General features: G+C 42.2%; 1 protein-coding gene across 3 annotated transcripts in view; it reads left to right on the top strand.

The window, feature by feature from the left end:
- The window catches only part of htr4 (5-hydroxytryptamine receptor 4), a 165,127-nt gene that overhangs the window by 131,052 nt on the left and 21,455 nt on the right, over window positions 1-12,620 (top strand). The window contains exon 7 of one of the 3 annotated variants that reach the window (XM_005741225.1): window positions 6,480-6,570. The exons of the other annotated variants lie outside the window; for them this stretch is intronic. Within the exon in view, the coding sequence (XP_005741282.1) occupies window positions 6,480-6,543 (64 nt within the window). The 3' untranslated portion in view covers window positions 6,544-6,570. The remainder of the gene's footprint in view (window positions 1-6,479; window positions 6,571-12,620) is intronic. 3 annotated transcript variants of the gene reach the window in all.

Below are 12,620 nucleotides of genomic sequence, written 5' to 3'. Positions count from 1 at the left end.
TGGATATCCAGACAAAACATGAAAATATTTAAGTTTTGCCGTCAGTGCACACTGTCTCTTCACTCCATAAACATGCATCAAACTGTTATTTTCCTGTAAAGCCTGGACATGCAGTGTGTGTTGTTCCGCTGTTCTGGGTGGGAATGCTTTATTTCTCACTTCACCATCTTGAAATTGTGACTTTTCACCAAGACAAAACCTACAGACATATGAACTGGAAAAGCTCTCAACAAATCCCCCCATAGAATGGGCACCAAGGTTGTCTGCAACTACACTAAACACTGTGCCTTTGACCCTTCTACCCAGTGATGGAACATACAGTCCTTCCTCCTCTAAGACCACAAGATCTTTGAGCAGTGGCTCTAACACAGCACTGTAACCAAATCTCTTTACATCCTCAGCCTTGCAAAGAATTGCTAAGAAGATTGAGTTTAGCTCAGATCTGAGCAATGAAGCGACATCAGCTAACACCCAATATACAGATGTGATTTTGTGTTTTTTCCTGGATGTACCGAGAGGATTGCAAATCTCAAAGTCATCCACATAGAGATTTAGCGCAATTGAAAGGTCATTTTTTGAGAACAACTCGTTGGTTTTGTAAAAGGTGCCGTCATGAAATGAGTTGTACACAGTTCTCTGCGCCTCTGCTTCACTCAAGATCAGGTCTAGTATATCTTTCCTGCTAAGAACCTGAAGTAAAGACTTTAGAATGGGAACATACTGGAAGCTACTCTCTCCAGTAAGAATATACTCAATTGGCTCCACGACAGAAAAGTGTTCATTAAAATACTTTCTTCTTTTGAAGGCAGAAGAGAGAGGACCATCATCACAAAGGGCAGCGCTAACAGGGTTAGCAACACATATGTTGTTCACCATTTCAGACACAATGGCTTTATCAACTTCACAGTTGTGTCTCTTCAAGCAGGACTGTAAAATGTCTTTCATGATGGGAGCGGAAGCTGAATGACAAATAAAATGCAACGACTCTACAAGCTCATCAATGCATTGGTTGGGAACATGAAATGAACTCTCTAATTTCAACATCAAATGAGCCAAGCTTCTTTCAATCAACTTTGGCAGTACATTCACATCATCATCTCTAAACCCCTCAATGTCAGATTGTTCACCCTCCTGATTAACTACATCGCTGCACTGATCTGTTTGTAAAGGCTTTTCAAACCTTTTTAAAACGTCTTCTTTAAACTCATCTAAAGAGTGGGGAGTGTGCTTGCGATTTTTATGTGACGCAAATGTTCCATAAATGTTAGTTTTGAAACTACAATTTTTGAAAACACAGGACACAGTTTCTTGCTTTTTCAAATGTTGACGAAGGTGTTCAAAATACTCTTTTTCAGTGGAAAATGTGCCCACATTACAGAACTGGCAACAGAAACTGAGTATTTCAGAGGTTCTCACTGTTGAGTGAGTTGAGTGTTTCCTTGATATGTGTGATTTTAGGCTACCCCATGACTTAAATGAACAAAAACAATCTAGGTAAGGACATGGCAGAGGCTGTACACTGGGGATATGGCATAACCTATAATGTTTCATCAGCTCTTCCTTAGTGGAGGTTGCAAATTTACAGATTTTGCAAGGCCAATCCATACTTCTTGATTCTGAATTACTCAATTCAAGCTTACTTGTTAAAGCTTACTTCAGAAGGTCCCTTGGTATTCGATACCAGGAAAAGATGATGGTTTGAGCCTTTGTCCTGGCCTTTGGTGAGATTCCCACTTTCTTTAGAAGGCTGACCACGTCTTAACTGGAACCCCTAGATCTGCAACGCCAGGACAGTGTATAACACCAGAAAGTCATGCCTGCACAAAAATACAAAAGATGGTATTTTCAACTTCACCTGTGAGTCTTCAATACAGTGAATAAGTGGGGACCCAACCAAGATGGCGGCCCGCTATTGATTTTTTTCTTACTTTCAACCTTTATTGAGACATATCAATGTTACAGCCAGTGCCAATGCACGTCGCCTCTACAAAACACGGAAAGTCCACAAAAATTAGGGACAGCTAACTACCCTACCATATGCGGCACAGTGCACTTAAGTCTGGTCTTTTACCTGTGAAAATAGGCCGAGCAGCCGGTGAAGAACCGCTCTTAGCAGTCAACAGACACACCGGACTAATGGCGACTGCACTTCCTGCGCAGAAGCCAACGGGGTTGAACTTCACCCCGTAACGTTACGAAAATTTAGAAGCGTTTCTTAACAATTACTAACATAAAATGCTTCCCTTCAAAAAATGCATTTCACATCTCAAAAATAAAATCACAGTGAACACAACTTAGCTTGGCTAGCTACGTTAGCATAGTAGTTTGTGCCGGGGCTAACAACGTCCGCTATCTTTTAAAAATTATAAGACAATTACAGTGGTCTGCATTAGAGTAACATCAGTGTTAAATTTTCCAAAAAGAGCCCAACAATTTATGCTATCGCGGAATTAGCTGCTGTGTGTATATTAAAACACACAAACGCGGGGGCAAGCTAAGATGTATGTTACGTTGTTGTTTTAAAGTAAACTAACAAAATCCAGAGCGACTGCAGATATGTGTAATTTCGCATAAAATTACTCACCGTTCGCGACGAACACAGCTCTTGATAAACCTTGAACACGTGCTGTTGAATATGTCCGCTTGAGTAGAAGAAGGGAACTGTGAGCTGTTTACACGTCATCAAGTTGTATTTTACATCGACAGAACTTAAAATTATATTGTTTTTTGATTAAAAGAAGATTTTAAATTCAGACAAAACACGATTATATATTGAGTAAAGAGGCATAATTTATGTGTCACCCGAACTCAATAAAATAAAAATTTTGATTAGAAAGTCTAACAGTATTTATGAACTTGATTTTTCATTTCACAATAACATATATATGTAAGTAATGACTAAAGGTCCCATTAATTACTTTTTAGAGTGTAATAACTTATGAACAAAATAAAGTTTAACATCGTTAACATCATAGCACCCACCCAGCTGTATAGAAACTCCGTCATGCTAGCTATTACGGAAAAAGTCAGAATAACGAAAATAAACTCCACCTAAACTTGGTTCATATCTGACCCAGAGAGACTGCAGGTCATAACTTCTTACCTGAAGTTCGCCTCGGGTCTCTTTTCCTTCTGCGTCCACTTTCCCTCCTCCACCTGCTGGCCTCCACCACTTGCTAATGTTACTGAATCTGTGGAAGCTCCGCGATAGCCACCACATGAAGTAACGAGTAACGAGCCTATCTAAATCCCAGTAACGACTAACGCGTTCCTGATTTTGGAATAATAACTAGTTACCGTGCTCGTTACCAAAGACCCGAGTGAGGTAGAACTGAGTGACAAAGACCTAAGTGAGTGGACTTATTCTGGGTGACTTTTACTCACAGCTACTGAATTAACAGCGAAGGCTCTGAGCCCCTTCACTGTGCCATGGTTTTCGTTCATTTGTGTCTTGCTCAGTTTTTCTACAAATATTCTTCAACTTTTCCACCTTTCCTCCATACTTCCTGTTTTGTCTCCATTTCTTTCCACCCTCTTCATATTTTCATCTCTTTCTTTTTGCCATTCTCCTGATGTTCTCCCTGTTTGCTTCTCTCCTACTGACGGCACATTTTCAGTGTGTGTCCCTGTGTTTGGTTACACAATTTACACAGACACTAACCTGAAGCAATACCACACACACTGTCCCGTGTGCGTGTGGCTAGTGTATCTTTCCATGGGCACTCCTGCAGATGATGAAAAGAGATGCAAAATTTGTATTTTTGCATTCTTGTTCCAGTTCCTATATTTGTTTCTGCATCATGTTTCACATCTACATTTTTGCTTGTCTGCGTGTGTGTGTCTGTCTGTCTGTCTGCATGTGTGTAGCTGCATATGTGTGTGTGTGTCTGGATTGCATTGTCTTGCAGATATAAACAAAATCAGAGAAAATCCAAACAGGAAGTGCCTACAAGCTCCGGGATGAATGCTGACAATGCTGTCGGCTGCATTCAGCCCGGACTCACAGCTGCAGCTACTACTGCACTTGCTCACACTGAGGCTCCGCCTGCACATATGACAGCTTCAGTAACAACCTGTGATAGGCTAAGCTGAGAGGAGTCAGCTGAATTTAAGTCTGATCTAAAGACTCCAAGCTCAGGTAAAGGTGAATAATATAGCATGATTTCAAGCAACTGCAGGCCACTGGTCGTTGTGTCATTGGGTCTTGGGCAAGACATTTTACCCTACCGCCTGCTGGTGTTGGCCAGAGGGGCCGATGGCGCGATATGGCAGCCTCGCTTCTGTCAGTCTGCCCCAGGGCAGCTGCGACAACTGTTGCCTCCACCAGTGTGTGTATGTGAGAGTGAATGAATTGTAAAGTGCTTTAGGTGCCTTGAAAAGTGCTATATAAATGCAAACCAATCCATTTTTAAGCAACCGCACGTCAGTGATGTGTGATGAGCTGATGGCTTCAACTGTGGGCACTGCTTGACTATTATAAAAATTCTAATCAATGAAATGTCAGCACAAAGGCAGGACAAGGTGTACCTTGAAGGGGTGGGAGGAGCTTATAGTGGAGAGGCTAGAGGAGGAGGCCCGTATGTGTCCAGTCTCTGGACTGTTGGACTGTGTCTGTCCTTGCCGTGTACATGCCACAGCTTTAAAGCAGCATCATGTATTCAGACCCAGAAACAGCCGGACTCGTGTCCATGTCTGACACCGTTGGACAGTTTTCCGTCTCATCGTCCTGGCTGCCGTCTCTGTGGGACGTTTTTGTGGAGGCTGTTGCATCTGGATCTAAAAGCCATCCCTGTTTTCCCTTCAGAGCGTTCTTCTTATCCAACTCTGGAGTGTCTCCAGTGCAGCTCCTATTTTCCAGCCACTCCATGGAATTCCCATTCAGACCACTTGCACCTGCTGACCTGGAATTTCAACCTCAGACTCCAGCTTGTGTTTCCAGCTGGTCCGAATTTTATTTCATTCATATCTGCAGTCATGGTGGATCTCTGGCTGCGATGCTTTCAGCATCAAGCCCAGAGGAGTCCATCAGGTCATGAGCACGAGCGGCGTTAGCAGCGTGGTTTATTGCCCTCTGTGAGCCCTCTAACCTTGGTGGATTTTAACCCAAGCTGTGTGGCTACATCCAGATAAAATCCTTTCCGGATTGCCAGATCTGGCTCCTTCCCTCATCCTTCAGGTTGAAAGGTTGAAGCTGGTGTTCATTGCATATGCATCGGAGCTTACATTGGAGTGGTTTTCCAGGCAGTGATGTAAAAACAACCACAGTGCTGGAAGGATTGATGAGTGATTGATGATTAGAGACAGCACTGCAGATATTGTCAGATTTTCAGTATTTACCAAAAAGTATTTAAAAAAACATAAAATTCAGCTGATCGAGGCTGACGCTGCAGCTCCCAGAGCAGGTTATAGCCTTCGTGGAAGCACCAACACCCTTATACCGCACTAATACACAGCTGTTCGGGCATTTACATGTCCCTCGTTTACCTGTGCCACAGGAATCACAGTGATGGATGGTGTTTATAGGAACAGCACTTCCAGTAGTCTGCAGAATCGTTCAGCCCGATGACCAGAAATCCCCCACAGACTGCACATCTCACATCACAGCTCTTCTCTGAGGTCTCGCTGTGTGTTTTCACCGCCACTTTTTTTATTGTGGACATGGTGTGTGTGTGTGTGTGTGTGTGTGTGTGTGTGTGTGTGTGTGTGTCTGACTGACTGACTGACTGACTGACCTCACCTTTCACACTCAAAGTCATCGTGATCAAGCTGCTGTAGAAGTTGTCAGACTGCAGCTGTGCTGATGTGCTGGTATTTTATTTTCTCTGAACGCTCTGCAGAGAAAATGTAAGAATCATTGGGACCATCACACTGCACCCTCCACCACCCCAACCATCCAACACCCCCAATAAGCTAATATAAATGAGAAATACATGGGAACAAGTCAGCGGAGGCAGTGTGGTGTCTGCGTGAGCTTTGTTTATCCTTTCAGTTCTTATTTTCTGAATATGATGAGCACACACACCTGTCCTGACCAATGGCTAGTCTGGGTGTAAACTAACCTTGTTTTTCCCTTTCTCTCTCCCTGCCTTTGTTTACTCCTTTCCTATTTTGTTTCCTTCCCTCTCTCCTTCCTCTGACCTGCTGTTTTTCTGCTCATATTTTCATTTTTTTTACTACATTATGAACATGAATCACATTTTTTTCTCAATTTTATACCATCCTTTCATAATTTCTTCCTTCTGTTTTTTAACTTTGTCTTTTTCTTCTTAATGTCACCCTGTTTCTACTTTCTTGCTCTTTATTCCATTTGTCATCCTTTATCTCTATATTTTCACATGATTTTTTTTCTATTTATGTTATTCCTTTTGTCATTTATTTCCTCTCCTCACCGGCTGCACCTGCCACCTCTGATATTGCTTCGTCATCCTTCCCGTGTGTTTTCCCTCTTCCTCCTCCTCTTCCTCCTCCTGTCTCTCCAGCGGCTGTTCCTCTGCCTCCAAGCTGCTGCTCTGGTTCTGCAACACCAGACCAGTGCCTGTCTAGCTGCTGTCTGTCTCAAGGCTCTATCAAGTGAGTCTGCTTTCTCGCGCACGCGCACGCACACACACACACACACACACACACACACACACACATACACACGCACACACACACGTCAACATCTGATCTGAGATCACTGAGACTCATCGATTTCCCACTGTGTCGATCACGATAAACAATGATGCTGAAACTCATGCATGAACTTTTAGAAACAGACAGAAGTTATATGTGTGATAAAGCTTTAGTCATACTTTCCTTTCATAACTCAGCATGTGTGTATTCAAATTTCTAAAAGCGTGAACATTTTTTAACATCAGGCGTGGGTGAAGGTTGAACTCTAGAGGACGGTGAGGTTAAAGCGTGACCTTTTACAGCTGCGCACCCAGAATATCAATAACAATAATCAAAGAAGGGAGAGATTTATTCACCAACGCAGACTTTTAATTTCCTATTTGATTTACTTTTTGCACTTTACGCCCTCCAATCCGCAGGGTCAGCCTGGATCTGGTATGAAAATACAACCAGCACCATCTTTAAAGGCCATCAGGTGTATTTTGAACACCACTTGGACTCAAATGGGCGTAACTGTGATGTATTTCTTAGATCTTTTACAGTTGAAAAAGTTTGAATATTTGAAAGTGTGAGTGCCAGAGACTCAGAGATGATTCACTCTGGCTCAGTCGTGGGAGCAGTCAGATTATTACAGCATTTATTATCCAGGTATTTCATTTTGAACATACATGTGTGGACTGCCGACTGCACGTGTAGATGTGTAGATCCAAAGTAACTGAGGCCCTGCTGGAATCATCCCTCTTAAAGGTCACTGTGCAGCTTTTTACTGTGTGCAGCTTCAGAGCAGTGAAATCTTTCTCTGCGTGTAGGTTTAGAAAGTCTGCAAACTAACCTGAGCAGTCGCAATATATTAGTCAGGCGTAGTTTTCCTTCATGCTTTGCTAACCTGCTCTCACAGATGATTTGACTCACAGCTGGACTCCAAACAGCTGGAATTATAATTCTAGTTATTTTGTGTAGGAAACTTAAATCACCTGCAGGCGTGTGAAAGGCTTATGTGTTTTATTGCGCACCATTTCCTCATGCAAATGTGCACACAGATATTTTATCTGAGTGAAATAAATCAGTACTGCTAAAAAATCCCAATTCACTAGCTGGGCCCACGTCCTCATTTTAGGATTGACAGCGTTTTAGCACGTAAAGGTGAATGCTTGGACATGAATTGAGCTGCGGTTTGGGGAAGGCCTCGAAGGGGACTGGCGACGATTCCCGGGCCAGGCTGATCCCCGTGTACTAAACAGAAGTGAAGAAGTTAAAGAACTGAGAACAAGGAGGGAGGGAGAGTGGGGCACGTAAACGAGAATGAACAGTTGCAGAACTGGGGGGAACCTATATAGGTGGCAACCAGAAGGAGTGTGTTTGGAGGCGCGGTCCCGCTCCTGAAATTCAGATACATAATCTCCAATAGATTCTCATTTCTTTGTCCTAACAGTAGAAAATATTCACCAACAAGAAAAGTAAAGCTCAGGTAAACAGAGCTCTGCTGTGGTGCACGACTTCAGTGTATAACCGGGGGTCTGTGTTTTAGCTAAATGTTGTTGCACAAGCTGGGTCTGGAGACATCCTCATAGCTGTGTGTGTGTGTGTGTGTGTGTGTGTGTGTGTGTGTGTGTGTGTGTGTGTGTGTGTGTGTTATGGCTGGGATAGGAGTGTGTTTTATCTCTGCGCCTCTTTTGGTTTATCTTCTCTTCTCGCCCCTCACTCTAACACAGCCTCAGTATTTGGATTTCTATTTTGAATGTAGCTGTGTATTCAATGCCCTTTGTTTTTTTTGTCCTTCCTTATCTCTGTGTGTGTGTGTGTGAGTGTGTGTGTGTGTGTGGCTGCTAATCTTCCCTGCCTGTTGATGTGCTCCGGGCCGATTGTCTTCGATCGGTTTGGTCTTAAAAAAGCTCCAAACAGCAACGCCGCTTTTTATCTGTTAGTTAAAAATCGTCCTCTTGTTGCAGCAGACTGTTTGAAAGGCTACTCCTTTCATGAATGCCTCTGGAGATGGTTTCCCTGAAATATTTCTGAATGGCTCTTTGCCGGCTTGATCATTACTTTACCCTGTGAGAAGGATGAAGAGTGGTGATGAGTGTGAGGATAAGTGATGTGATGATAAGAATGGCAGTGAGGGGGGCTTTTCATTCCCAGCCAGCTCCGACAAAAGAGTTCTTGCTGCAGCGATAACAGTGTAATCGACTGAAGAATCGTGTGTGCGTGTGGTTCCTGTTTTAAAGCTGAGCGTCATTGGTATGAGAAGAAGAAAATTAACAAAACTCCAAATAAAATTCCCAGGCAGGCTGATATTAACAAAAACTAATAATCTAATAAACATCAATATTTAAGAACTGATATTAAGATTTTACTGACAGCCCTTGAAGGGCTCGTCTTAAGTATGAGCCCCTTGATACTCCTCATGTGTGGCTCTGCTGGCCTTTCCCACCTCCTCTTAAACCCGACTAAACCCCAGAAAACCTCCGCACAGTCACATCTCCGTCTGCACAGCTCATCTGCAGCCCATCTGAGTTTCCCAGTGAGGGAGACGGACCCTCAGACTGCAGCTCAGAGTGAAAATATTGTTCTGTTTTCACTGTGAGATAAAAGTGGTTTTAGTTTCTGGTGATAAAACTGCAGCTCTGTGATATTTAACATTTTCTGTATGCCACCAATATGTTTTTCCTTGATTTTGGTGATTTTTAACCCTCGAAAAACATATCAATGTCCAAAACATACAGGAATGGTGCATGGTGAGAGTCAGAGGGGGGAGGGGCTACAGAAACAAATTTAATGCTGAGCTCTCTTCTTTTCTAAGCTTCTTTACAGATGAATAGATTGATTCGGTTTACCTCGGCTGTTGTGTTTAATGACTTTAGAGATTCACATTTACATGTTTTTATAGTATTTGGCTGTTTAGTGTCTGCTCTCATTCTCAGAAATTACAGTGGCAATTATTTAAGAGAGTCTCTGTAGCTTGTAGCAGACACTGCATACAACAGAATATAACATAGCATTAACGTGTTATGTTATATTCTCTTTTATCTTTAATGCATGCAATAACGTGGTTGTTAATAGGGTAGGGCAATATGGCCAAAAATATTTATCACGATATATATTTGAAAATTTGCGATAACAATATAACTGACGATATAATTGACGTGAGAGAAAATACTTCATCAATGTATTTTTCACTTAAACAAGCAGCTGGGTTTTTATGAGCATTAAAGTTATATAAAAATTTAACAGTGCAGATGTAAATTCCTTGCTGAAAGTTTAACCAAAAGACATTTGCAGTGGAAATTGGCCGACATATCCTTAGCATAACCATGTATAATATCCACAAAACTTAAAAAGCGGTTATACACACACAATACAGTAATATTATGTTGAAGCACTGTATGTATCACTCCGCGAGGCGCCTGACTACGATAGCCATAATGCTCTGACAACCCATCATGTGGTGCGGCTTCGTAGCTTACCAAAGTCGTACTAAGACATTTTTTGACAGATTTTCGAGCCCTGTGTACCACATAAAATTGGTTTGAGGTCAGTAAGTACAACCGGAATTCACACATAAGATTATAAGGGGCGCTGTCGATTTTTAAGAAAATCAAAGGATTTTAAGAGTGACTTATTTTCCAAAAAACATGGTAATAACGACAGCCTGCTTGCATGCTCTACCAAAAATTGTGCTTTGGTATGTTTCTGACGGACAGTTCCACATCACTGAAGTTGCAGCATTTTTACAAACCAATTCTGGTTCATCTGTTTCATTAAACGATCCACTTTCGCCCTTCTCATTCTCCGTCGCCGCCATGCTTTTTCTGCCATGTGCGTATGAAAACAGGGGCACTGCGCATGCGCATTTTACCCATATTCTATCACGATATTTCATTTTCTTATCATTGCTTAACATTATACCGGTATTAGGGGTGGCTGTATGCTCAGGAGGTAGAGCAGGTCACCTACTGATCGGAAGGTTGGGGGTTCGATCCCTGGCTCCTCCAGTCTGCATGTAAAGTATCCTTGGTTAAGATTCTAACCCCAAGTGAGAATGGGTGTGACTGGGTGAATGTGGCATGTTGCTTTGAGTACTCCGGGAGAGTAGAAAAGCGCTACATAAGAATCAGTCCAGTCCATATTACCGTGAACGGTATGATATGTCCCAGCCCTAGTTGTTAATACATATACGGCTGTGCACAGTCAGGATTATTCTTTCTTTACCTGTAAATCAGAATTTTGGTCTGAAACTGGTCAACTCGGGTAAATGGTAGCATTTCCTGATTTCAATGTATTGCTGTTTTTAGTTTTTTCAAACCGCTCAGCCATAATAGGGTGATGAGGCATTGTCCTCAGGCATGGGCAGGCATGTAAAAACTGGTGAACGAGGTGACGTGGGAGCTTTAGACTGATACCATTGGTGTGTCATGAGGACAATGAGCAGAAGATGCAGCCAGGCTCCCTAAGACCTGCAAACAGGTGGAGTTCCTTTAAAGATGCCTGGCAGACAGAAAACTCCTCTGTTATTTTATTTTTGGTCATTCGGAGCAGAAATATCAGATTACACAGCAGATAAACCACAGGTGTCATTTTAGATGATAATCCCATGTTAATTTGGAACGAGAGTAGGAAGCTGTATGGAGAATTAGAAGAACCTTGACAAGACTGAGAGGTTTCAGACTCCTGACAGAGAGCATCTTTTTTTATTTACCCTGCACTGGCCACTTGAGTCTGTCTGCCTCTCTCTGCTGCTGCTGGCAGGATGCTCAGGTCTAATTACACCACTCCTCAACGCTTCTCACCTTCCTGGGGGCTTTCAGACTGCCAGACCTCTTAATACTGACACACACACACAAAACAAACTCAAATCAGGTTGTGCATTGTGTACCTAAAGAAATAGCAGTTAGTAGATGCCATTTCTCCAGCTTATACAGCCCAAAGTACTGATTGGTTCTCCTTCATGTGGACCTGTATTTGTGTACAGCAACAGTCTGATCCATTGAACTACTTCAGTTACCTGGTAGCTCACCAGTAATAGGATTTAAAATAACTTTAAATAGCTGTATACGAGTTGGTGTATGAACCTGTGTGGTGTATGGTGCTGTCTTGTTTTGTCAGTTTCTTTATTATGATTTTTTTAAACAATGTGGTATAAGTGTTTTTGAATCTGTAACTGGCAAAAGATGCATATTCTCTTTATTGCTACTTTTTAATTAATAATTTTTAATTTACTTTTTCTATTTTCTTCTCCTAAAACGTGCTGACATACAGAACAATGCTCTTTGCAAACCTCTCGCTGTTGTTTTTCTTTCTGTTGTGATTTTTGTTTTCTGTCCCTTCCTGGAATGAATCCCAGGGCAAAACTAAAAACCATCAGAGTATCATCTGACCAGCACTGAATAGCCGTCACTGGGTGTGACAAGGTGCATATGTGACATGTGAGTAAGAGACTACTGATTGCTGATGTACTTGCATCTGAACAAATGCGACTGAGAGACTTGTTGCAGACCACAGCGCCATTTTCAGAGCTATAAGAGTGAAAGTTATCATAGCTCTTTAAATGGTACTGCTGTATGCACTCAGATAAGCAGCCATCTGAAACCCAGGAACATCATCAGTGTGTCGAAGCAAGACGTCCAACCAGAAGTTCTCCAGACGCTGCAGATGAAACAACTCGGATTTCTCTCCATGTTCCAGGAGAAGGAAGTTCCTCTTACTTCGTGGCTTCCACTGTGGATTTGTGTCTACTAGTGTAGTTTTGCATGATTAAGTATTCAGAATAATGTTAGTCTGGAGCCAATCCCAGCTGTTAGGGTGACTACAGACTACACCTGGACAGGCTGGACATCTCGCACAATGCAATCCAACTAAAGTCAAACTGAAATTTCTGTAAGAAATTTATGCTAAAAGCTTCATGAACCAAATAAAAGTCCAGCTGTCTTCAGCAGTTAAGACTAGAGATGGACCGATCCGATATTACGTATCGGTATCGGTCCGATACTGACCTAAATTACTGGATCGGATAT

The sequence above is a fragment of the Pundamilia nyererei genome, unplaced genomic scaffold (genome assembly GCF_000239375.1).
Source record: "Pundamilia nyererei isolate P.nyererei 1_Seehausen unplaced genomic scaffold, PunNye1.0 scaffold00108, whole genome shotgun sequence".
In the NCBI taxonomy this organism is placed as follows: Eukaryota; Metazoa; Chordata; class Actinopteri; order Cichliformes; family Cichlidae; genus Pundamilia; species Pundamilia nyererei.
This window is presented reverse-complemented; position numbering and strand designations above follow the sequence as displayed.